The sequence below is a fragment of the Manis javanica genome, chromosome X (genome assembly GCF_040802235.1).
Source record: "Manis javanica isolate MJ-LG chromosome X, MJ_LKY, whole genome shotgun sequence".
Lineage (NCBI taxonomy): Eukaryota > Metazoa > Chordata > Mammalia > Pholidota > Manidae > Manis > Manis javanica.
In genome coordinates, this window is record NC_133174.1 from 141,064,089 (window position 1) to 141,091,539 (window position 27,451).

At 44.7% G+C, this 27,451-nt stretch overlaps 1 protein-coding gene across 1 annotated transcript in view; it reads left to right on the top strand.

Moving 5' to 3' along the window:
- The first annotated feature begins 1,920 nt into the window (after positions 1–1,920).
- The window catches only part of LOC108402426 (collagen alpha-5(VI) chain-like), a 37,450-nt gene continuing 11,919 nt past the window's right edge, over positions 1,921–27,451 (top strand). Inside the window, 18 exon segments of the mRNA XM_073227558.1 lie at positions 1,921–2,008; positions 6,835–6,885; positions 6,888–7,394; positions 9,013–9,072; positions 9,075–9,370; positions 9,465–9,489; positions 9,492–9,545; positions 11,192–11,220; positions 11,222–11,335; positions 11,905–12,005; positions 16,854–17,061; positions 17,064–17,075; positions 19,224–19,317; positions 19,883–20,282; positions 20,747–20,961; positions 23,726–23,808; positions 24,572–24,603; positions 25,919–26,142. Of these exon segments, the coding sequence (XP_073083659.1) occupies positions 1,921–2,008; positions 6,835–6,885; positions 6,888–7,394; positions 9,013–9,072; positions 9,075–9,370; positions 9,465–9,489; positions 9,492–9,545; positions 11,192–11,220; positions 11,222–11,335; positions 11,905–12,005; positions 16,854–17,061; positions 17,064–17,075; positions 19,224–19,317; positions 19,883–20,282; positions 20,747–20,961; positions 23,726–23,808; positions 24,572–24,603; positions 25,919–26,142 (2,593 nt within the window).

The following is a 27,451-nucleotide window of genomic DNA, read 5'->3' on the forward strand; positions in this document are numbered from 1 at the left end:
ATCTCGAAGAGATATCTACACACCAATCCATGTTCATTACAGTATTATTCTTAATAGCCAAAATATAGAAAAGCACAAGTATCTGCTAATGGGATGAATAAATCTTAAAAATGTGGTGTGTATATACACAACGGAGTATTATTACTCGGCCATAAGAAAAGAAGGAAATTCTGTCATTTGCAACGCAGTGGATGGATCTGGAGGGCATCATGCTGTGTAAAAAAAAGGGGGTTGGGGGGAAACGCCTGTAAGTATTTATCACTGTGGAATTTTTTTTTAAGTCAAAATCACAGACTCAGAGAGTAAAATGGTGGTTGCTAGTGGCTGGCAGGTGCGGGGGCCGTGTGGGTGCGGGGAGAGGCGTTGGTCAAAGCCTGCAAAACTGCAGTTCTAAGGTGAGTACGTTTAAGGATCCAATGTACAGGGCGGTGATCAAGCTAATAATGCTGCATTGTAAATCTGACATTTGCTGAGAGTACGTCTTAAGCATTTTCACCAAAAACAAGTGATGATGTATGACGGATGTGATAATGACCTTGATTGCAGTAGTCACTTCACAATGTATATTATACATCAAATCATCAAATCATCACGCTGTACACTCTGAATAACACGCAAGTATGTCAATTCTACCTCAGAAAAGCTGGGGGAAATAAAAAGATGTTCAGAGAAGTTAGGAAGGAACGGAAGAATCTCTCTCACACACCTTACGCCTAGCTCATCCTCTCTCGAACGATTAACCCAGTCCTCCCAGGCCCCTGTGCCTCAGCGCCCTCGCCATCTGCGCATCCTGCCATCGCTCCGCAGGTGCTGGGAGCGGCCTAGTGCCAGGCGGTGGTCCGGGGACCAGCCAGGCAGCGGCCGTGTCCTGGAGGAGCCGTCAAGGACGGCAGCCGGCAGGCCCAGCCCCACCTGCAGTTTCCCGTGCAGGCCCGCGTCAGTCCTGAGGACGGCACCCCGTGCGCAGGGCAGTCAGTCACTCGGGGCGGGGCGGGTGTCGTGAGGCACAGAACCATTCCAGACGTTTCGGTCCCTGTCTCCCACGAGTGAACCTCTCGCTAGAATTCTCGACTGCCCACCTGGGAATTTCTGGCCTCCAACCCCAGAACCTGGAACTCGCCCCTCCGTTCGAAGGTGGACTCACCATAAGACGATCCAGCTGAGGGCTGAGGTCCGCACCCAGCGTGGTAAGAGCGGCGACCCCGGAGCTGCGCTGAGTGGCGACCCCTGAGCTGCGCAGCGCAGCGCAGCGCAGCGCAGGCCTCGCCTTATATAGGCGCCGCGTGTCGCCACGCCCTCCAGGGCGGAGCCCAGTGCGTCGTCCTCCCGCTGCGTGGTCTCGACTTCTCCGGACACCCGAGACTGACTGAGTCACCGTAAGGCGCCCCCGGAAGTTATTATGGTCATTTCCCCAGTGTCTCCATCCCGTGGGTCAGAGCTTACATGAAGTAGCCCAACTCTCCTCAACACCATCCTGTGAGGTGGATTTTATATATGTGATCATACGATGCGGAAACAAGAGAGGTGAAGTAATTCATCGGAGGTCACAAAGCGGGTCAGCCGCAGATTCCGGATCTGAGCACAAATGGCTTTGCCCTCGTAGCCGGACTGGACCCGAGGCCAATCAGCACGCACGAGGCCTCGACCCGAGATCCAATCAGCCGTTCGGTTCGGCATCTTTCATTTCTTTGCTGTAAATTTAGTACAAATTACTTCCAGGGCGAACTTCTAGATTCAATCATCAGGTTACCTAGGAAAGGTAATGGCATTTTTTGATACCCACCTCCCTTCCCCTGCCCCATTCAATCCCAGAGACTGCTTCACACTAGCAGGGTAACTAACACACGCCTGGGGTCACATGGGTTACCTCTCACCCCCCTTCCTACAAAGCTCTAGGTCTCCACTGGGCCCCCACCGCCTATGGCCCTGGCATCAGCAGCAAGCTTGGGCCCTCGGCGACTCCTGGAAAGTCCTGCCCGAGGGCCCCCGCCCCCGCCGTCAGCCTCAGGTCTCTGAAAGCCTTACTGCAGGCCACCCTAGCACCTTCTCCTGGGACCCTGGGCGGGCAGAGAGGGGAGGCGAGAGGGCCCGCAGGAGCTGCGGAAGGCCCGTGTGTGTCGGCATCGCAGGCCGCCTTGGCCTCAACCCACCCAGAGGCGGCTGCTACTGTGGAATACGGTTGCAATCCAGATTGTTTTCCCACTTTCACCCCGCATCACCGCACAACCGCTGATCTGCTTTCTCTCACTGCCCCATATGACAAAGGATAGTGTTTTTATGTCCATTTGAATTCGTATAAATAGCATTATTCAGCATTTATCCTGGAATTTGCCTTTTTTCACTGGACGTTGTGTCTGGAGCTCTAGTCCAGTCCCGTGTTTAGGGAATTAGTGTAGTACTTTCAACTGCTGCTTTTTTCCCCCTGTGTGAGTACAGAAAGGAGGGGCCGTCCAAGGGGATGTAGTAAACACTGCCGCTGAACCCATTTCTCATTCTCATTCACCTTTGCTTTCACCGGTGTGACCCGACCAGTTTTTTTGTTTGTTTTTGTTGGTTCGTTTGTTTGTTTCCCGTGGTTTTTTTCTCTGTCGCGATCCTGCCTTTCTCTATCATCGAAGTCTCTCCTGCACCCAGAGTATTTTTTTTGCCTGTGCCCTTGCCCAGACAGTCACTGAGTATCACCAAGGGTTTCCTCTTTATCTTGCTTCGGCACCCAAAGGCAGTTCACCCTCAAAGGGGTTTAGAAAACAATTGCTCTGCTCCTATTTCTTCCAGAGTCGTTTCACAGTGTGGTAAAAACTGCCTTGTCTGTCAAGACAAAAGGGAAAAACTTCAGGGCTGCCCCAAGACTGTTTCACCCAGCAGAGTAGCAAGTCCTGCTCACGTCATGTACCCCTAACAGGGTACCTCACCTCTGTGATATTCTTCCCCAAAATATGTAACTCCAATCTCATCATGAGGAAACTTCAGCAGAACCTTAACTGAGGAACAGTCTACAAAGTACCTGACCAGTATTCTTCAAACACGCCTCGACCATGAAAAACAAGGCAACACAGAGAAATGGTGACACGAGGGAAATACGGCAGTTAATGCAATGCGGTGTCCTGGATTGGATGGCAGAAAAGAAACAGGACCCAAGTGGAGAAACTCTTGAAATTCAAATATAGGCCCCTCCCATCCTGGCAAGTGAATTACTCAGCTAACGAATCTTCTACGTTTCTTCTTCCTTCACTCTTCCTGCAGACTTCCTTTTGTTCTTTTTCTCTTTTATCCTTTCCTCTCTATCATTTTGAAACCTACTTTTGAATGCAACACAAATCATGTTTTGAAATCCACATTAACCCACTCCCACCTCTGTAAGCAGTTCAAGCCCAAACAACACCTTCCCCCAAGCCCTGTGTCAGGATTTTCTGTGCTGAATGAAACTATGTGTGGCCACCATGGCTCTGCCTGAGTAAGCAATGAATTCATCTTCTTGGTTTCAGATACCGAATGATGGTATAATCTTTTTTTAATTGAAGTATAATTGGTATGCAATATTGTACTGATCTCAGGTATGCAACATACTGATTCGGCAATTATCTACGTTTTTAAATGTTCACCCCATACAGTGTAGTTATCATCGGTCAGCATGCAAAGAGATTACAATTTTATTAACTATATTCCCTATGCTGTGCTTTCAATCCCCATGACTAACATATTATAATTGGAATTTTATGCCTCTTTATCCTTTTCACCTACTTGATGACCCCTTCCCCATCATGCAACCGCCAATCTCTTCTCTGTGTCTATCGGTCTATTTCTGTTTTGTTCATTTGTTTGTGTTTCAATTCCGCATAAAAGTGAAATCAAATGGTATTTGTCCTTCTCTGACTTATTTCACTTAGCACAATACCATCCGGGTCCATCCATGTTGTCACACACGGCAAGGCTTCCTTTTTTATGGCTAAGTACTATTCCATTGCATGTATGTACCACTTCTTTATCCACTAAGAAAAAAATATTTTACTTTTCCCACAGCGGTGGGACCATATTAACCTTCTGCCTATTCTGGACTTTCCCTGAATCCCTCCACAAAACCTGGTCTCCTTGCCATCTGTCTTGCCCTCTTCCTGGTCATTCTTAACACCGCATGATCTTTTAATACACACTGGACTGTTACCGCTCTGTTTACAGTTTATAATTTCTAAACTCCTGAGTTCCATCAAGCCCCTGCCCACATCGCCGACCTCGTCTATGGCCCCTCCTCTCTTCACAATCTCTCCTGTCATTCTGAACTTCTCCACATCTTTGCAGGCACCACTCTACCCAGCACAACACACCAGCCAGCCCATCACTTCCCCTGGCTACATCTAGCCTGTCTGTCACATTTCTGCTTTTGCCAGTTTCCTGCCCCAATACCCAACAGTGCCCCACCGTGTCCTGTATCCCACGCCTTCTATTTCCCTGGTGGGAGCACTTAACGCATACACGTTGTTTCCCTCTCTGTGTCTGTCACTGGACTATGAGCTCCTTGGGCAGGCCTGGCCTCTTATTTATTATCGGGCCCTCATCAAATCACCTACATTTATAGTCTTCTCCTTGAATATTGGGCTGTTTTGTTTTCACCTCAATGCCTACCTTCTGTAGGCAGGCGCTGAGGTAGAGTTTTTGGGATGCAAGCAGTTGATTAGGAGTCCAAATCTGTGAAAGGAGAGGGGGAAAGCATGACAGCACGGATGGTTGTCCGGCTCAAGAGGCCTAGATTTTGGCCCGTCTCAGCTTTTGGCATTTCTTACTCACTAAACTTAGTCATTTCTATCTTTTGACTTAAAGTGAAAGGCATTCGACTCTTCCTTTCACCTGGACACTTTGAGGCTTTTGTAGGGTTAGTAATGGCCTAATTTCAATATTTTTGTTTCTGGGAACAGGGAGGCCTGTGGAGAGGGAGAGAGATGGGAGAACAGCCTGTTGGAGGAGAAGTCAGGACACACACATTCATGCATGAGGTTCACTGCCTCATATGGGTGTGGTTCTTCGTGCCCCAGAACAGCTGCAATAGTAACATCGGAGATTACTGACTGCAGATTACCTTCACAAAAATAATAGTAAAAAGCTTGAAATAAGGCAAGGTGTACCAAAATGTGACGCAGAGACACAAGTGCTGCTGGAAAAAAGGTGCCAATAGACACTTGCTCATGGCAGGTTGTCACAGGCCTTCCATTTTTTTCCCCATGTTGTGATATTAAATTCATTTATAGTCTTAACTACGGGATCTTATTGAACATGGTATGTATTTTTTTTTTGAGATGCAATTTTTTTTATTTTATCATTAATCTACAATTACATGAGGAACATTATGTTTACTAGACTCCCCCCTTCACCAAGTCCCACCCACATGCCCCATTAGTCACTGTCCATCAGCATAGAAAGATGCTGTAGAATCACTACTTGTCTTCTCTGTGTTGCACGGCCCTCCCCGTGGCCCCCCCACCCCCCACATTACAGATGCTAATCGTAAGGCCCCCTTTCTTTTTTTCCCCCCGCCCTTCTCCCTCCCTTCCCACCCATCCTCCCCAGTCCCTTTCCCTTTGGTAACTGTGAGTCCATTCTTGGGTTCTGTGATTCTGCTGCTGTTTTGTTCCTTCAGTTTTTCTTTGTTCTCATGCTCCACATATGAGTGAAATCATTCAGTACTTGTCTTTCTCCGCCTGGCTTATTTCACGGAGCTTAATACCCTCTAGCTCCACCCATGTTGTTGCAAATGATAAAATTTGTTTTCTTCTTATGGCTGAATAATAACTCCATTGTGTATTATGTGCCACCTCTTCTTTATCCATTCATCTACTGATGGACACCTAGGTTGTTTCCATATCTTGGCTATTGTGAATAATGTGGCAGTAAACATAGGGGTGCATCTGTCTTTTCTCAAACTGGGCTGCTGCATTCTTAGGGTAAATTCCTAGAAGTGGAATTCCTGGGTCAAATGGTATTTCTATTTCGAGTTTTTGAGGAACCTGCATACTGCTTTCCACAATGTTTGAACTAATTTACATCCCCACCAGCAGTGTAGGAGGGTTCCCCTTTCTCCACATCCTTGCCAGCATTTGTTGTTCTTAGTCTTTCCGACGTTGGCCATCCTTACTGGTGTGAGGTGATGATAGCTCATTGCGGTTTTAATTTGCATTTCTCTGACGACTAGCGATGTGGAGCATTCAAGAACCATTTTGAAGTGCACTTAATTCTCTCTCTCTTCACTTGACTTATATCCGTTTTCTCCACTGCTGTCTGAAGCAGAGAGCGAGTACACTGCCCGAGGCCACACAGCCAGGAAGCGGCAGAGGCAGGATTCAAAATCTACTGGTCACACAAATGTCTTACCCAGCCCCTATCCTGACCTGTGCTGAACTAGGTGATACTGGGAAGGAAAGGCTTAGCTAAGGCCCGCTTTAGGGCAATCACCGGGGAAAGGAGAGACTGGTTTCTTCCAGTCACCCGCTCACCTCCTTTATCTGCCTAACTCCTTCTGATCTGGGTGTGCTGAAGGGATTTCTGGCCTTTGTCATTATCTTTCAATGAATATATTCAGTCTATTCAAACTTGTGCCTTTTTCTGAGCAGCTTTCCATGTCTTTTCAAATGAACCATGAAAATAATTAATATTTGTAACAAAGTCTATTATCTTTCTCCTTGCTATTTTTCGTTCTCTTTCAGGGTCAATCTGTGATTCTTCTGTTAACTTACCTCAATTTGCTGTTAATGTGGAGATTTAGTGAAGCAATTTAACTGTTTGAGTAAAGGAAAAATTTAGAATGATTGATAAGGAAAATAATTGATTTATTTTTTCCAGTTATAGGCTGTAACCTTCAAGAAGCTGACGTGATTTTCTTTTTTGATGGCTCTGAGTTTGAGTTACTATGACAACTTTCTTGTCAGACTTAATTGATAATTTTGACATTCAGTCTCAAAAAATTAAAATTGGGATGGCTCCATTTGGGGGCCACTACCAAGAAATTATTCAGTTGGAAAATACACTGATTACAACCCAATAGAAGACTTGAGTTCAAACTGTCATCAAAAGCAATGGATTTCCACGAATCGACCTGGCCCTGAAACAAGTGAGTGTCATGTTTGAATCATCTGCTGGAGGGAGAATGAATTCTGGAGTCCCTCAAACTTTGGTTGTTATCACATCCACGGATCCCTTCTATAATGTGACAGATGCAGTAGAAATCCTGAAAAAACATGAAATTTGTGTCCTGGTTTTGGGCATAGGAGATGTTCATAAGGAACAGCTTCTGCCAATAACAGGCAATCCTGAAAAAATAATCACTTTTCAAGACTTCAGTAAATTGAAGAATGTGGATGTGAAAAACAGAATGGTCCGTGAAATCTACCAGAGCTGTGGGAAAACCAGTAAGTGTTTTCTTGTTCTTTATTTTTATTTAATTGCAACTTTCCCATTTCCCCATTTCCCAAGGTGTCTTATGGACTAGCTCCAACTGAACATATTTTTAGAATAGTGTGCAGTGAGAATAGACTTTTTCTCTGTTTCCAGGAAGTCTGGGATCAGTCAGCTTCTCTCAGAGACAAGAAAAAGGGTACAGAGGCTGAGGGGGGCCCTGGGGTGTGCCCCATGGTCAGCCTGCCCCCTTACTGCCGTCCAGTGTTTATGTGTCCCTTAGCACCAGAGCTCAGGCTCCCATTTCCTCCCCTTCCTATTCTGGAAGCACCAGAGAATGCTTTGCATCCAGTAGACAAAGGTAAAGTAAATGTGTGCTGACTGGAGGTTTTACTATTTGAACTCTGCTATCTTGTAAGAGATATAGGGTGTGTGTGTGTATGTTTTCTTCTTTTAATAATGGCATTCATTTCTTAATAATCATAGCATAGTAATGATTTGAATTGTCCTTAGGGATTGCTTAATTTCCAGAGGTCAATAACAAATGGCTGCAGAGTCCAGTTGGGTGATTAATGAGTCAGGTGAGGTCACGGGGAAGAAGAGGAAGGGGAGAAGTGACCCATCCTATGTGGATATTGCTGCTGAGCTCCAGACAAGAGTAGCCATGTGGGACTCAGGTTCTGTGCATTCAGTCTGGGAGTTGGGAGGACAGCGTGGCTGGAAGTAGCGTGAATAATAGCATCTTGTGGGACTCACACAGAAATCCCTCAGAGTGCCTCTATTTCTAGTGTTGTTATGCTTGGAGCCACTTCTTTCCAGACCTTTTATGTCCCGCTTAGGGTGCTTCTCTGGAGGCAAACTATAGTGGTGGAAAAACCCTGGGCCTGGAGGCAGAAAGCCAGGGTTCTGATACCACTTCAGCCGCAGCCTCCATGATTCACTGTCTTCTTGTGTGAAAAATGAGCAAGTGGAGAGAGGCAAGGGTAACCAAATGGCAGCTTGCAGCTTAACTGTGTTCAATTGTTGGTGTTGACAACTGTTAAATCAATGACAGCTTTTACAAACGGAAGATTTTACATTACAAATGTAGGTTTCAGGTTTCTCTTTGAAAAATCTGGTGATCTAACAATGTTGGGTGCCCTTTCCCACCTGGCTTCTCTCGGCTGCAGCTGAACAGTGAACAGGTGGCCCTGCCCCCCAATCAGCCTCTTCCCTCTCTGCACTCCCCATGCATCTACTCCACCCACCGGGCCTTTCCAGCCATGTGAGTTCATGGCCTCTGCATTGAATCACCTCTCAGGGCAATTCAAATATTTAAATGTTATGATTATATGAAGCACTGAAGAATAAAATACACATGCGCGCACACACACACACACACACACACACACACACACACAGCGAGCCAGCTGCTGAGCTCGAGACTAGACCACACTGGAGCTTCAGTTACTAGAACTTGAAAAATGTAAAGGGGACAGAGGAAGCACCTGTATCATATGCTGGTTGAACAGCCAGTATCTTCCTTCTTGGGCCCTTTTGGCCTTCCATGAGCCCCCTCCATTTTCTTACCTAATCCGCCCCTCCTTGCTCCTGTCTGCTCATTAATCTGGCCTTGTTTCCCTTGGTTTCCTCATTGCTTTGTGGACATAGTGGTCAGGTTCGACCTCTCCACTCATGGGCTCAGGCAGCATTTGTTGACAGCCACCCTCAGCTGGAATCATACCTCCCAGGCATCTTAGAGGGCCTCACCTCCATCAGGGGAGGGAACTGTGGGGCAGGCGCAGAGGTGCAGGTGAGCATGGCCTTTAAGGTGAACAATGACCAAGAACTCCCTGCCAGGTTCCAAATCTCCCAGATAAGGATATTTGACCACCTGCTGCAAGTCACCTTCAATGGGCCGAGTCATCTGAATGCAGAGTTCTTGCAGTCTCTGTGGGACACGTTTGAGGATAAATCTGCATCCCGAGGACAGGAAACCTGGTCACATTTTGTCTTCTATCTCCCCGTTCTTGCATTTGTCTCTTCCTCCCCAACATGAATTTCATGTTCACATCACCCCTTTCTCTGATTTCCTCTTTCCCTAGGTGCTGCTCATCTTTTCAGATGGTTTGGGGGTGAAAGCATCCCAATGCTAGAAAATCAATCGGACAGGCTCAGGGAAGCAGGTACTGAGTTGAAAATTTAAATGAGGCGGCATGGAATGGGCTGCACAGATGTACCTGTTCCCATGATCTGGATCTGGGGTCTGTTGGGCTGCTTGTCGCAGATGCAGTTGGTGCTCTGGCCAACGCCACATACCCACCTCCAAGGCTGCAGATGCAATGACCAAGTGCTTGCACCTGACCTTGTACAGACCTGTGCCCTTGATTGACCTGAACTGTTACCTGGTGCTTGGGGTGGGGGTGGGGTTGTACCATGCCCCACCTGATGGTGCTGGGGGGCAGTCAGTGAGGTAGGGGTATGAAAGCTCAGGACCCTCACCTCACATGTGTCAACTCTGATGCCATTTACGCTCTAGAGTCCTCCATGAATCATGCCAAGCGAAGACCTCAATGAGACATGTCCTTGCTTACAGCAGCCCTGCCCTTCCCTCCTCCCCACTCTCCCGCGCAGCTGCACGCACCCAGGTCCTCTCAGGTCCGCCTCCAGTGAACCCAACCTGGGACGCTTCCTGCTGTTTCTGGTTGACCATGTGAATGATGGCAGCATGGATTCTGAAAAGCCTTTCTCAGTCTACCACCCCGTCCGTGTCATAGTTTCAGGCCGAGCTGGAAGCTAAACGCAGGAGTTGAGAGTGCTGTGCAGTGGAGAGGCCCACTGCTGGTCCAATGGGTGCCTTGTCTGAGAGCTCCCAGGGGCAGGCCCTCACTGGCTTCTGGGCATCAGTCCACGGGCAGCCTCCCCGGAGGCCGCAGAACCTCCTGCCTTATTGCTGGCTGTGACACCTTCCCTTCTCTGTGTTCTTCTCCTATCAGATGCCCTCAGGCCCTGCAGCCCTCTCTAGCCTTACCTCCCTGGCACTAGTCACCTCCCCTTCCCTGCCTCTTCCTGCAGGTCCTCGGACACACTCTCCTTCTGCCAGAAGCCGGCCCCACTCCCAGCTCCTCCCACATCTTCTCTCCACACCCCCGGCTGTGCTTCTTTCCTTGGACGAACTTCTCTTCATCCCTTTAGGATCAGCTTAGACATCGCAGTTTGCAGGAACCTTTCATGATCTTCCGGACTGAGCTAGAGCTTCCTTCTCCTTTGGGCCTTCATCGCACCCTAATTTGGCCTTTGAGAGCACTTACTGCTTCTCTTAGCAACTGTCTGGTTCTTGCCCACCTCTCCTGAGAGGCCAGACCTCTGCAGGGAAAGAGTGTGTCTGTCCTGTGACTCTCATGTCCTCTAGTACAACCAGAGTCATCCTGGGCTTTCCACAGGCTCCCAGGGCCTGGGCTCCCAGGGGGTTGGCAATGGAGAGGACTTAAAAGCTATCATTAATTTACATTCAGAAAAACTCTGAGGATGAAGAATGCTCTTTCTTAAAAAAAATGTAACACAGCATTCTGCTAGTGTTGTTCTGTAAGATACCTAAGTAGCTGCTCACTGTTTCTTGGAGATTTCATGCCAAGTCAGGGACCAGAGCCCCGTGCACGTGCCTAAAGTGCAGCCAGCCTGTCCTCCGGTTCATGTGTCAAGAGCACTGCTGCTTTTCTTTTTCCCCTTTCTGATTCTTTGAATAACATTCATTGAGTAGAAATATGATGGGCTTTTCTTCTTTTTCATGTACAATCCCTTTGGTTTTATATCTGTAATTTTCACTTCCTAGGGCTTGATGCTCTGCTGGTGGTCTCCCTGAAACACAACTGCTCAAGAGGATTTTTCCAGTTTTGAATTCGAAAAAGGATTTGATTACAGGACTCACTTGACCATTGGAATGAGAGAACTGGGCACAATGCTAGCACAGTATCTGGTTAGTCGTTGAACAAAAAACCCAGTTATTCAAAATGTCATGAGGACGAAGTCGGAATCATGATGAGCTCTCCCACAGACTGCCTAGTTTGCCTCCCGCCGGACTAGGTGCGTGGTGTTTAGTGCGCAGAGCGTGGAACACCAGGGCACCGTGCTTTTCTGTGTGTCCTGTCCTCCTTTGTCATCTCAGCAAATGAACGCAGAGAGAACCAAAAAACTAACCAACCCCTAATCAAATAGAAAAGCCCCAATCGTTTAAGCCACAGAAACCCAGAACACAGGCAGCCATCCTAGGAGCCAACAGTCTTCTGCAAACTTGGCCCACGGTTGCTTGTGTGGTGGGCACCTTTCTGCAGAGAGAGGGCATTGCCACGGCAAGGTCCTGTGGCTAAGCGGGTGCCAGCTTGGTGGCCTTCTTCAGTATTAAGTCAAAAAGCACCTCTTACTGTGCAGCCCACCGCCCACAGAGAGAGGACAGATGTGTGGGTGGTGGGTTAGGATCAGTGTGAATATAATCCTTGTATATCCAAGTTCCTGTGATTGCAGCTCACTCAGCTTTGCTTCTTCCAGGGAAACATTGCAGAGAGGACTTGCTGCTGTACCTTCTGCAAGAGTTCAGAGACTCCAGGACCTCACAGGACCCGAGGAACACTAGCCTTGAAGGCTGTGAAGTGATTTTACTGGGTGGGCCTTGATTTGGCAGGGGGGGGATAGACTGAGTGAGTGAGTTTGCAGCCTCTGCTGGATGCAGATGGCATTGCCTTGGCAGGTCCAGGGGACTTCGGTGGGGTGGGAGCCAGGTCCGGATATGGTGCAGAGCAGCTCCTTTGTGTCAGCCTCCTTGGGGATGCTGTTCCCTGCTTTTGTAGTTTATACTTTTGTACCAACTGCAGACAGTTTCAAAGGTGACAGAGGTATTAGAAATAGTGGGGAGAGTTGTGCTCCATCAGCAATGGGGTGAAATTGAACTGCTAAGAGAACACAGCCCTGCAGATGAATAGCCCTTAAACAAGACCTTGGATAAAGTGTCACAGTACCTTCACTTGGTGGTGATGAAAATGAATGAACCACAGCTGCATACAACAGGCATAAACTTCACAAGGACAGGAATGGCCCCCAAAAGCAAAAACACAGGACAATACATATGATTCCACTTACAAAAAGTTTGAAGGCAGGCAAAACTAACTTATTGTGTTCAGGGATGTATAATTATGTAGTTAAGTATGAAAAAAAGTCAAGAAAGTATTATAAAGATAGGGATTGGGGTGGAGGCGAGGTGCGGGCTGTGTTTGGGAAGGTACAGGACCTGGGTACCTGTGATGTCCTGTTTCTTGGGCTGGGTGGTGGCTTCCTGTATGTTCATCTTGCATATAATTGGTCTATGCCTTTGTATTTTATGTAATTGAATGAGCTTTTCCAATATGTTTTAGATATCAAAATTAAAAGGAGTCTACTCTTTTTGTTGTTAAGAGATCAAATGCAGTATCTGGTCATGAGTTCTGTGCTGTCCACCCTTGTGGAACGATACATGATTTACCTTGGCTGCTTTACTGGGTTGTGATGCTTTGATCAGCATGGCTTTCCCTCTCATTACTTTGCCCAAGTCGACATTGGAGCTCTATTTCCAGAGCACAGCCCCTGGGCATCCTGGGCAGGAAGCCAGGACCTGCACTAGGGGGTGAAGGAACACACCTCAGGCTGAATCTGGGCCACAGGCCGTGAGGCCGCGCAAACACATTGCAGCAGGAGGTGAGCTAATCACAATTTGAATATATGTACCTCATTTTTGGGAGACATGCTCATTCTTCCTTGAGCTCTCAAAAAAGCAGAAGAAATTACAGTGTCTTTGGTAATGTTACTGAAATGCCTGCCGCATGGGCTGTTGGGGCCACAGCTGTGCTCCACACACAGATCCTCAGGACTGGCCCCGACTCCCTGAGCTGCAGGCTGGGTCCCAGGGTGGGTGGCTCTGCAACGGCTTCCAAGCCGAGCGCGGACAGATGCAGGCTCCAGGGCTGTCAGACTCTCCCCACGCTCACAGCCACCCCCACAAAATGATACCGCATTCAAGGGGGGACTTGCCTACAGAGCCTGATGATTTCACAAGTCTCACTTGCAGGGAGACAGTGAACATTTTTTTTTCTCTCTTTCTTCTCAGGGTTTTCCGGGTCTGAAAGGCAGCAGAGGATACAGGGGAGACGATGGAGACCCTGTAAGTTTTTGTGGCCCTCAGCCCACGAACAGTGATTTTCTTTTTCATGGATTTCTTTGAAATTTCTCTTTCAACTTTATTTTCCTATAGAAGGGGTAGGTGGGATTTTGTTCATATGGCTTTTTGGTAGTTTTGGGGGAAAATGTGTTACTTATCTTTTCCCTCTTCCTTGTCTGCATCCTGAGTGTAACCTCCTTTGGGGCAGGAGGGTGCAGGCTTGTGTCCGTGGTGCTGGCACGTGTTCATCAGTGGCAGGGAGTTGGGCAGGCTCCTGTCTACCCCCATGCAGGGCAAGGCAGCTTTGTCTGCGAGGGCTTTTCTCCACACCTGAAGCCCAGTGCCTAGTGCATGGAAAGGGAAGTGGGCAAAGCACCGCAGGCATAGCTTCATGGTGCCACACTCTGGAGAAGTTTTCAGTCTCAGTCTTTGACCCTAGAATCCAAACTCTCACTTGGTTCATCAATCAAATTATGAGACTAGATAGATGTGGAGGAACTGAAACCACTTGTGTGCTCCATTTGATGTGACACAGTCTCAGGAAGCATTCAGCCTGCATCTCTCTCCCCTTCGAACCAAGCCAGCTCTTAATCCGAGCAGCAGTTGTGATTTCAAGTACATGCTCTGGAGTCAGCCAGCCAAGCGCTGCCATAGACATGAAGCCTTAACAAGATAGTTGACTTCTTGACCCTCAATCTCCTGATCCATTAACACTTAGAAATCCTTACACGGGAAACCACTGGAGGAAGTGCTGTACGTCAGCACGCACTTGCAGAGGGTTCTTGGGGCCCACAGCCCGCATGGAGGGCTCTAAGTGTGGAGACTGGTGTCATGCTGCTGCCTCGTGGGGAGCCCATGGCCAGCTGAGGATCCAGTCAGTGGGAAGCCACCGCATTTCAGTACCGCTCAGCAACCTGGGGCCGTAAGCCTGGCCCAATTTACTAGGAATAATCCTCACAATAAAGAAAACAAAGCAGAAAGATGGCGGCGTGAGAGGTGAGACGGACGCTTCCTCCTAAAACTGCATGCAATTTGAAAATATAATTAATACAACTAATCCTGAGGGAGCAACAGGAAAGAGGATGGCCCCAGACTGCATACACCTGGAGAAAAGAGCAGACCTCACAGAACAGGGTAACGTACCAAAGCTGTGGCCTGGCGGGACCCAAGCCCTTCTCCCACCCAGGCCACTTGCAAGAGGAAGAGAAACAGAGCAGGGACAGAGTGGAGGCCTGGGACTGCTGAATACCTAACTCCAGAGATCTGCTCTGGGAGCACAAACCTACATTTCGTGGTGCTTTCATGATACTCGTGTGATTAGGGGGTTGGAAAGCTAAGACAGGCAGAATACCTGGAGAGTCTGAGATTCCAGTCACTTGTGGAAAGCAGGGATCCATATCCGGCTACTCTGGGACAAAAGCTTATACCTGTGTGCTCAGCCCACTGGTTCAGGCAGTGGAGACAGGCACAGCAGCAGGGAAGCAGGAAACAGCACTTTCCTGCCCCCAGGCACCAATACCGCTCCCCTGCGACCCCTGACATTGCTTCAGGGGCTGAGCAGCTCCAGAGAGTGGAGCTTCTGGGCACTAGAAGGTGCCATATACAAATATGAAACGCCAAAGGAACCTGGTCCAGAGTAAAATTAATATAACTCTGGAGAAAGATTTACATAACATGGACCTTTGACTCTTCCTGAAAGGGAGTTCAAAATAAAAATCATCAGCATGCTAATGGAGGTATGGAAAGATATCCAAGAACTCAGGAATGAATTCTGGTCAGAGATCCAATCATTGAAGAGCACAATGGGTGGTACTAAAAGCAGGTTGGATACGGTGGAGGAGATGAAAAATGAAATAGAAACTAGAGAAGAGGAATACAAAGAAGCTGAGGCACAGAGAGAAGAAAGGATCTCTAAGAATGAAAGAATATTGAGAGAACTGTGTGAACAATCCAAAGGGAAAAATATTCACATTATAGGGATACCAGAAGAAGAAGAAGAGAGAGAGAAAGGGATAGAAAGTGTCTTTGAGGAGGTAATTGCTGAAAACTTCACCAATCTGGGGAAGGATATAGTCTGTCAGGCCATGGAGATCCACAGATCCCCCTACACAAGGGACCCAAGGAAGACAACACCAAGACACATAGTAATTAAAATGGCAAAGATCAAGGATAAGGACAGACTATTAAAAGCAGCCAGAGAGAGAAATAAAAATCACATACAAAGGAAAGCCCATCAGGCTAACATCAGACTTCTCAGCAGAAACCTTACAGGCCAGAAGGGAGTGGCATGATGTATTTAATGCCATGAAGCAGAAGGGCCTGGAACCAAGAACACTTTATCTGGCAAGATTATCATTTAAATTTGAAGGAAGGATTCAACAATTTCCAGATAAGCAAAAGCTGAGAGAATTCACCTCCCACAAACCATCTCCACAGTGTATTTTGGAGGGACTGCTATAGATGGAAGTGTTCCTAAGGTTTAATAGCTGCCACCAGAGGTAATAAAACCACAGTAAAGAAAGTAAAACAGTTAATTACTAAGCAAATGCAAAATTAAATTAACTATCCCCAAAGTCAATCAAGGGATAGTACAGAATATGATACCTAATATATAAAGAATGGAGGAGGAAGAAAAAGGAGGAGAAAAAGAAAAGAACCTTTTGATTGTGTTTGCAATAGCATATTAAGTGAGTTAAGTTAGACTCTTAGATAGTGAGGAAGCTAACCTTGAACCTTTGGTAACCATGAATGTAAAACCTGCAATGGCAATAAGTACATACCTATCGATAATCACCCTAAATGTAAATGGACTGAATGCACCAATCAAAAGACATAGAGTCACTGAATGGATTAAAAAAACAAGACCCATCTATATGCTGCCTGTAAGAGACTCACTTTAAACCCAAAGACATACACAGACTAAAAGTGAAGGGATGGAAAAAGATATTTCATGCAACTAACAGAGAGAAAAAAGCAGGAGTTGCAGTACTTGTATCAGACAAAATAGACTTCAAAACAAAGAAAGTCACAAGAGACAGAAGAACATTACATAATGATAAAGGGGGCAGTCCAACAAGAGGCTATAACCATTATAAATATCTATGCTCCCAACACAGGATCACCAGCATATGTGAAACAAATACTAACAGAATTAAAAGGGGACACAGAATGCAATGCATTCGTTCTAGGAGACTTCAGCACTCCACTCACTCTGAAGGACAGATCAACCAGACAGAAGATAAGTAAGGACACAGAGGCACTGAACAACACATTAGAACAGATGGACCAAACACATCTACCGACCCCCTAGGGAAGCCCGAGACATGGGTGAAGCGATGAGGTCTGTGGCCCGGAATGTCTTCAGGCGGACGCATGCAGGAGCCAGCGTGAGGAGAGTCGCCGTGTTTTCCAGCAATGGGAAAACGACTCGCCGGACGTCACTCATCACAGCCGCCGTGGAGCTGAGCGCCCTGGGCATCAGCCTAGCAGTCTTTGCTTTTAATGAGAGGTTTTTCTTGATGAGTCTTTTGGGGTAAGAACTTCCTTATTTCCAAGATAGTGGTCCTGACAGGGTGGGATAGGTGGGCGTGGGGAGGTCTTGTGGCCTCCAGGTCCCCTTTGCAGCTGCCAGGGCCCATGAACCCCCATGTCCAGCAGCAGCGGTCACCGGTGGTGAGCGCACCATGATCGCTCGGCTCCTGCTGGGGCCCGGGCCTGTCCCTGGAGTCCGCACAGACCCCCACGCGTCTGCACAGCCTTCCGAGGTGAGTGCGATCGCCATGTCCATTTAAAAAGGAGACACTGAGGCCCTGAGAGCTGAGCGACTTCTCCAGGTTTGTGAAGCTACTACAGCGCTGAATCAAGATCCACACTCAGGTCTGTGCGCTGCAAAGGGCCGTAACTGTGGTGCTTCCCCTTCCAGCCTCTGCAGATCCGGCGCTTCTCACACAAGTCGCCTGCTTGCTGTATCACTGAACAGCAGGTTCAGTGGATCTTCAGTGGGGGATCTTGAACCCCTAATGTTGGGTACAAAATTTGATGTGGTGACTGTTTTCCAGGAGAGGTTCTATCCCTTTTGGATGCACAGATTTGCGTGGGATCTGCGCTGCCCTCGCCCTCCCCACAGAAAGGCAGAACCTCTCCATTTACCGCCCTGCCGCGTTTAGATATATTCCAGTTATCCATGCAGTACATGCTCCTAGAGCCAGGTGAAGCCATCGTGGGGTCCAAGAGGTTACAAAGGCCTGTTTTTACACAAACACACATATCTCCACTGTGAAAAGGAGAGAAAGTCGTAAAGGTTTCCTTTAAAAATAATGACCTCCCAATATATGTAAATAGTAAATAAATGACTTGTTACGGTGTATGTTACCCTACTAGAATGTAAGGCACGGATTTTACTTGTTTTGTCCACCACTATCCCTACCACCTAGAACAGTACCCATAACATAGTAGGCATTCACCAAGCATTTGCTGAATGAATGAATAAATGAGGAGCACATGCTTTACTCCTGTGGATGAAATCCCTTGATTTGCCAAGGCAGCATTTAGTCTGTACATGGGAGACCAACAAGGTCAAATACACAATAATACCCAAAGCACCCAGTTTCATGAAAAGTGGCAAGTAGGAATGTAGTAAACATTTTCTAATCATCATAAAGCTGCAATGATAATAAGTTTTTCAAATAATTCTCACTCAGCATTACAGAAAAACAGAAGCTTTTCTAACCCTCTAATTTCTCATGGGAGAAGGAGAGAAAGCACGAGCATGTTTGTGGTGCACAGGTATCTTCCTTGCCACCTGGGAACGATGGCCGCCTTGCACTGAAAAAAAGTATCTGCCTTGCACTGGTGCCTCAGAGACTAAATGCCCAATAAGTAGGTAGTGACTCACTGCGTAAATGAATGAATGCTATATATCGTTCATTTCAGTGAATATTAAAGCAAAAAAGGATTCAATAAACATACAAAATCAAGCAGTGTATTACCAGAAATTTTGCAGTCTTAGTGTCTTCTGCCTTTTGAAATAGACTTTTAATTAGGATTTGTGATTGGGGAAGTCTGCTTGACATCTGAAATATGCTCCTCGTAGGAAGTGTGATTGGGGTGGAAATAGCTGGGTTCACTACTTAAAGAGGCCACAGAAAACTTGTGAATGTAAAATTTCTGCAGGACCCAACTTCAGAACCTGATGTATGGTCTATAATTAGCTGCTACATAATCAGAAGCATGTAAAAATTCAGTGTAGAACTGCAGGCCTGGAAATAGTGAGATTTCAATACTTGCCCCAGTGGATGACTCTGGTGGTTATCTTGTGGCAGTTTTCTCATTATAAAATAGTTTTTAAAAATATTTTTGTCATCTAACATAAAATAGTTTTCTCATTATAAAATATACCTGTTCCATATACTTCTTTTGGTTATGTTTACTGCAGAAGGGGGAGTGTGTGTTTGTGTGTGAGTGTGTATATGTGTGTGAATGTGTATGTGTCTGTGTGTGTGTGTGGGTGCATGTGTGTGTGAGAAGATGTACTGAATAGAGCAAAGGGCTATAATGCAAGGTGATGGGGACTGGTTAGGTGTGTTGGAAACCAACCCTTAGAGTGGGTGTGTGCACAATGGCTTCCTGATAATGACTAAAGAAAATAGGCAAATAAGTATATACTTTTTTTTCAATATAGTTTGACAACAGTGGAACACTTCGGGTGATCCCAGTTTCTCCAAATGGTGAATATGAACCATTAGAAAGACTTCAGCTCTGTACACTTTGCTATGGTAAGAACAAAGAGAAAAGTTTATTAGGCTGAAACACTTAAATGCCTTCTGGATGAGTTATTAAATCTGGCCTTATCAGATATTTCTATTTTTTGATTGTAGATTCTATTTTAAGTTTCCCAACTTAAATATATGGTCTTCCAATACTGTATACCAGGGTTTCAATCTCTGTAACATTTGGAGTTTTCATAGAGTATGAGATGTGGTTTAGTAGATTATCCTAGTTGCTGTGGCTTTTATTGGGGACAATTTGGTAGCTTGTATTAAAATATTGAAAGTATTTTCCGAATGAGTTTGGACAGGACATGCAGACTTCAGATATAAATGCTGCAATATACATACAGTCTGCTTTCAGTAAAGACCCTCCCAACTTATTTGCTAATGGCCATAGAAATATTACAACATTGCAAATCCTTTATTAATTTTAAATAATGTGAGATTGAAGAGGTGTTGATCAGATTATTAATTCTTGGTAATCAGTCACTGAATCACTTAAAGATCTCAAACAACAGTGTGTTGCTGTGCAGACACTGAGCCAATGATGTGTCTCTCTGTGTGTTTTCAGATAAATGTTTCCCAAATGCTCGCATCAAAGAGATCTTTTTACCTGAAAATTCATACATGGATGTAGCCTTCCTCTTAGAAAATTCTCAGAATATAGGAAGTGATGCGTTTAAGGCTATGAAAACCTTGGTTAGCTCAATGCTTGACAACTTCCACATTGCTTCAGAGCCATTAATCTCAGCCCATGGTGATAAGCTTGTCTTACAGAACTATTCTCCTCGGGATAGAAAGAAGGGTGCAGCAAAAGCAGAGTTTGAGTGTACAACTTACGACAGCCAAGTCCTAATGAAGAGCCGCATCCAGACTTCCCTCCAGCAGCTGGCCGTGCCCTGCTGTGGACCCCAAACACCCAACCTGAGGAAACACAAAGTCATCTTCGTGGTCTCAGCTGGAGAAAATCATGAGGGAAAGGAATTCTTTTTTTTTTTTTGAGATTTAAGAACTTTTCATGTGTTTATTGGCTTCCTTCTGATAATTTTAATTTTTTTTATTATTTTGTTATCATTAATCTACAATTACATGCAGAACATTATGTTTACTAGGCTCTCCCCTACCCCAAGTCCCCCCACAAACCCCATTACAGTCACTGTCCATCCACATAGTAAGATGTTGTAGAATCACCACTTGTCTTCTCTGTGTTGCACAGGCCTCCCCATTCCTCCCCCCCATTATGCATGCTAATCATAATACCCCCTTTCTTCTTCCCCGCCCTGCTCCCTCCTTACCCTCCCATTCTCCCCAGTCTCTTTCCCTTTGATAACTGTTAGTCTATTCTGGGGTTCTGTGATTCTGCTGCTGTTTGGTTCCTTCAGTTTTGCCTTCGTTCTTATACTCCACAGATGAGTGAAATCATTTGGTATTTGTCTGAGAGAAAGGAATTCTTAAAGAAGACGGCTCTGAAGACCAAGTGACAAGGCTATGTCATATTTGTGATTTCTCTGGGTTCTACACATAAGGATGACATGGACGCGTTAGCCAGCCACCCACTTGATCACCACCTGATACAGCTTGGGAGAATTCATAAACCAGATATGGATTATATTGTAAAATTCTTAAAGCCATTTGTGTACTCAGACGTAAGTCATTATTTTGTTTTCCCTCTTTGTTTTAATGAAGTAGTGTTTGTTAATAGAATTGATAACTCAACATATATTTGTATCTACAGCTAACCCAAATATGAATTAGATGGTGAGATGGGGACAGGGATAGGACATCTCCTGGTTATGCCCTTTTTATACATTGGTCATAATGAGTTGAGACCTTTCTCATGATAGACTGTCTCTTAGCCCAACTCTGAGCTAGAAAGCACAGAGTGACTGAAGGCTTCCTGAGCTACACTCGCTCAGCTTACCTTTAGCAGCTCTTAGGTGGTCTCTAAGATGCACATTTAAACAAAAGTTTTTCCTGCTATGTCTGGTTTGTTTCCAACCTTAGCACACCCCAGAGGCCTATGTGAGGGTATAAAGATGGCAGCATCACCCTGCGCTGCTCCTAAGAGTCTGAGCGCCCAAGTCACGCAGTAATCTTGTTGAAACGCAGGTTCTGATTCAGTATGTCTAGGGCAGAGCCTGAGATTCTGCATTTCTAACGTGGTCCCCAGTGATGTCCATGCTTCTGGCCCAGAATAACACTTTGTGAAGCAAGGCTCTGGACCCGTGCCTGCAAAGCACCACCCACTGCACGGGTGCTATCCGCACACTGACCTGTGAGAGGAGAAACTCAGGAACTGGGAATAAGCACCTAGAAACTTTTAAAGCGATTTGACATTGCCACGGCACCTGAGTGCATGAACAGTGGGCTTGGTCTCATTGAACAAGGTACAAACCAGAAGTATTAATCTGTAAAGAACTAGAAATAAAAACACCTTTATCCTCTGCCACAAGTGGTTTGAGAAACACTCTAGTGATTTTCAGCTGGGGATGATTTTATCTCCCAGAGGATATATGGAAATGTCTGAATATATTTTTGATGGGCACAACTGACAGAGAGGACACACACGTATCTAGTGGGTAGAGGCCAGGGATGCTGCTAAAGAATCTACAGTTCAGAGATGTCCCCACAGCAAAGAATGAGCCCACCCAAAATGTCAACAGCATTGAGATTGAAAAACCTGGCCCAGAGGATCCTGGAGAATTGGAGCTGAACTCATTCTTTCTGGGAATCTGACAGGACTAGAGTCAGGTTCTACTGGAACCAATCAGACCATCCTAGAACTCCAGAGCAGCCCTGGTATTCAAATGCCCAACACCAGCACAGGGGAAATACCCCCAGAGCTCACTCTGCACTGCAGAGAGTGCCCCCTTTCTCCTGCAGCTCATGTCCGATTGCAGAACCCTGTCATCACCCTCTGGTGCCATGTTACTTCTCTAACTGGACATGCCCACATCTTATAGAATAATGATGGGAAGAGAGCAAAGGGACATATTTAGGTCAGTAAGCTAAAATCTTTTCTGTGGTTCTCTTATATCATGTGAAAAGAAAGAAAATATGTTTCCAATTAAATGTCAATACCAGTTTTCCTATCAGAGTACTTTTCATTTTACAGTAATTGAAAGAGTTATTTTAGGCAGATTACTCTATATCACTTTCTGCATGTATAAAAAGGGAATGTATGTAAATCAAACTGGTTAAGACATTCCTAAAACTTCCTACTCAAAATTTGGCTCTTGTGAGCTATTTCTTGATTCAGTCATTGATATCCATCTTTTTCCATGCAATATTGTTCTTTACACCATCAAGATTGATGACGATGCAACACTTTTTAAAAGACTCTATAAAATAACTCAGAGCCGGTCTTGCCGGGCTGTTAAGTTTGGCTTTGCAGTTAGTTATTAGAACTAGGTTACTTTTCATTTCCACCTAAGCAATGTTACTAAACACATCCAATTCTCTGCCTGCCCATAACCACTTGGTTTGTATAAAATAAATGTAATAGAGACTAAAAAGACAAGAGACTCCTCTCCTAATAGTCTCGGGAATGTTTCCTAAGCTGCCAAGCCCAGTTGTGTAAGGTTTGGAGCTGGCTGTTTGCTCCCAATGTGCACAGATTTGGTGAGTGCATGGCAACAGCACCTGTCTGATAGGATTGTCATGAAACCACAGACGTTCTCTGAGATATTTTCAGAGTCTTTAATCATTCAATGGCCAAAGGCCTCCTTCAGCTAGAAACTATTTATTCTCCTCAGTGAAGGGAAAAAATAACATACTTCTCAATATCCCATATCTTATCGAATAACGATGGGAAGAGAGCAAAGGGACATATTTAGGTCAGTAAGCTAAAATCTTTTCTGTGGTTCTCCTCCTAGAAATTAGTGTTACTTGGTGCAGAAGCATAGAGGTAGCATTATGTCATGAAATATTGCCTTTTCTATGTTTGATCCATTAGTGTAAGTCTGAGTGGAAAAGCTTTGTACTATCAGAATACATCTTCGATTATATTCTTCTGAGCAAATGGAAATCATATATCTCTACATCATGATCAACCCTTAAATGAACAATTTGAGGACTTCCATTTCCATGAGCCTGGAATTCTTTGGTGCAAAACACTCTAAAATCAGTTTTGAATGCTATTGCTAGTTGCTACTATTTTCTGTTTTCACCCCAGCCAAATTTTGCTGATATTTCAGTGACATTTATTACTTCAGGTAGATTCCATTGGGATGCTCTTTCCCTAGTAAACAGTTTCTACTTTAAAAATCTAACTGTATGACTGTAATGGGGTTTGTGGGGGGGGGACTTGGTGAAGGGGGGAGTGTAGTAACCATAATGTTCCTCATGTAATTGTAGATTAATGATAATAAAATGAATTTTAAAAAATCTAACTGTATCTTTGCTCTCTCAATAGGAGAATTCAATCGGTATCCACCGCCAATGCTTGAGAAAGCCTGTGGTCTCATTAGGGCGGAAGAAGCACATAATCTCCTGCGAGTTAGACGGCTCTGATGTTTACAGGTATCTGTTAACTGAATGATGGGCATCTAACCTGCTGATGGCAGGTCACTAGACTGAGGAAATTAATCCGGTCTCTGAAGTAAAGACTTCTCATGTATTCCATTTTATGTAGCCAAGTCACATGTCAAGCACGCTTTCTGGATTGATGCTTTTATAACAGCCTCATGAACCTTATTACAATTTGCTTTTAAATACATGGTTTCTTCAGAAACTCTCCCACTGAAATTGACCTCAGAATAGAGCCCATAGTTTAGCCTTACATCGCCTCAGCCTCACTTCCCACCTCTCCCCTGTCCTGGACTCTTTCTGCCTCCTGAGAACTGTTGTTTTGCCCTGGCCTCTGGTCGCACTGCCAGGGACCCTGAACCTACCCACCGCCCGAGGCCCTGCTTGAAGCGGTGTCCTCCCTGGAGCCCACCTTCACTCTCAGCCAAAGCCCACAGCTCCTGTTTCTCAGCACCTTCTGCCTCTGCTGAGGCGCTCGTTCCAGTTCATCCCCATGTCTGGTCTCATGTCTGTGGCTGCATGTGATTCGTTGTTTCATCCACAAAATGTAACGTAAAAGACCCCACAGTTTACTTACATAAATTAATCAATCGGAATGCATCTCGAGCCTCAGACAGAAGGAGAGTGGCCTATCGGTTGCACTCAGCTTCCCTCTGTACTTCCTGAGCTCAGATCCCTGACTGCAGCCTGGGAAAGCCCGGATTTAGGCCCATAATTAAGCTGTCCTCTTCAGCTTGCAGTTAAGCAAAGAGCTTCTCAGAACAGGTGAGGTGTCTTATGTATATCCAGAAGCAAACCGGCAAGATGAAGGGTTCCTCGGTATGTATGCAAGTGCACATATTCCCCTAATGTACATGTCCTTTACTTGGTAGTTCAGCAAGGAAGGTCCAGCAGCCCACTCCTTGTGGAGGACAGTGTGGCACTGATACCAAGGGAAGTAGTGTCACCTAATACTGACTAAGTTACAAGTTCATTTAAAAGAAAAGCAATTCTTACAGAGCGGCAGACAAAGTAGTGTAATGTGATTTAAACATGTACAAACATAAATCTAGCTGCAAATACCCTGTGTATAATCCTTACATAACTACCAGACCAAAATGTGTGCATCAGATCCAAGCAAACTCAATAAGACACAAGCTTAAAACACTGATTTAATGTAATGGGTGATTCTGCTTTGCTAAAAAAGAATTCCTGAAACTACAAAAGTATGGCACGTCGTGGTAAATATGTACTGTATGATGTGAGCTCAGGATGTGCCTGCTCTCGGCTCGCCTTCTCTGCTGCAGGCCGGCTTGGTCCCCCTCGCACTTCTCTCTCCTGGCACCACTGCAAAGCGGTCACTCTGCATTGGCTTCCATCCGACGTGAATGCATCATTCCTATGTCACATCTCACTTCCTTTCCTTTCCTCAGTAACTCAGCAGGTGAAGTGGCACTGGCTGCCGCTCTGCAGCAGATTCCAAGGCAAACACGGATATAAATTAAACATTTGCATGGAGTTGCATGAAATAAGAGAAGAATAAACTTACACTGAATATATTTTCTATCATCATTTAAATAAACAAAATGTCTTCTTAGTTATTTTTTTCTCAAATTATCATAGAGAACTCAAACTCCTAAGAATATAAATGTAGACACCATTTTAAGAGGCATCGTGTCAAGATATGCTTCATATAATCTTATTCTTCTCAGAACAGTACTTGACAAATTAAAGACTGTTGTCTATATTTCTATGGTGATTGATTTCAATCTGAGACAGGTCATTTGGCTGTTCCAAAAACCTGTATTTTTTGTCATTTACCTAAAACTCTGTGGCAAATCAGGCTTGGTTTATTCCCCAGTAGTATTTCATAGGCTATAAGCAGATAGGGAAAAAAGAAAGATAAATGGGATTATTTTTATTTATCAGTTTATAACTTTTTAGTAAGTATAACAAATCTTAATGAATTTTATGATTGTAATGAATTCAGGTTTTTGCTACCAAGAGATAATTAAACAACTATTTGAAATCCTTGGGATATTTTATCTGCATTCCCTAAAGTTATCCAGGTTCACTTAAAGTTTCTTTGTTTATTTTCTAGTTTTGCTTCTGAGCTGCATGAGATTTCGTCCGGAGAGAACAGCTTCATTGACCAGGAATTAAGTACCAGGAGAGACTCATCTCTTGTGCTGGAGGATAGTGGAGGTGACCATTTGGTCTACATTCCGAGCTAAAAGCTGATGCTACAGGAGTTAACGAGTAAATATGAAAAGGATAAGGATTCTGAAGAAATTGCAAGTCTTACTTCTGGTAAGGAAATGAAAAGTTACAATAGACATTTAAAGATAACTGGGTCCTCATCTTTTAACACTAGTACAGAATCAAATACATTAAGGCTGGTCTCTGTAGCAGCTTTTCTTAAGTTCAAAATGGTAGCGGCAGCTACTGCTTTTCATAGAAAGTGAAGGTTTAAATGGTGACAGGTACCCTGAGGAGATCACTAACAGAAGCGTGTAGTGTCCCCGGTACTCCCACCAAACCATATTCCTGTGGACGCCACACCTAGAAGGTTAGTGTGACAGAGAAGGGGCAAGATAGAGAACATCACAGCAAAGGGGGAATTAAAGCGACGAGGAGTTGGCTTGGCCAGTGCCCCAGAATTTGTGATCGCATGAGACGGAAATGATAAAGCATAAACTCTCCCACTTCCTCCACTATACATTTGAATAGCAATACAGTAATACCTTTTGTCAAGATTTAATAGTTTCAAATAAACCAGATATATAGGATTTTTGTGTGTATTTTCATTGAAAAGGGTGACATTATAAACAGACTATTCAGCCTTTACATCCATGCATCTAGAACCTTCCAAGATGCTCATCTGACCAGAATGCTAGTTTTTAAAACATGCCGTATCATGTGTATTGTTAGAATATGCAAGTTTAAAAAAAAAAGGGAGCTAATCTTTTGTCAATCCTTCATAAGAAAGAATAAAATTCATTCTTAGTAGCTTCCTTGGATAAATAAATTTTCTTTTCCTTGGGCTCAACACTCATGGCTCCACATTGTCCTCCTGTTGCTGAAATTTAAATATAGAACTTCATCTTTAAAATAGCTGAACTTACCTTTTCAAAGCTAAGAATAAAACAGTCAATGATTACTTGAAAAATAAGGCTTAGAAAAGAGTTAATTCAGTAAAAATGGATATATGTAGTACCATCATATTATTTTTCAATTAAAACAATTTTGTTGTCATGACATAAGTTAAAGAAGGAAATAAATATTAGTTTTTTTATTGGATATAGTTTATTTTGGACATTCATTTTAATGATATGGGAATTATAGCAATCCTCAAGGCACAATAATTTATTATGATTTGGTTTAAAAAGAAGAAAAAGAAAAAGAGAAGTTTTGGCAGTATTTTGTATTTGACAATACAAAACTGTTACTTGTGATAGTTTTGTTAGAGATAAGCTTTCTAAAGTCTAATAATTCAGAAATGTAAACTTTTTCAGGAAAGACAGATATGACCGGATATTTAAGAAAGAAAAAAAAGAAACCCATCTTTGCAGTGCTTTTTAATGATTTTTGTTCAGTAATAATAGAAAGACTTTCATTTGCTTTTTCAGATGTG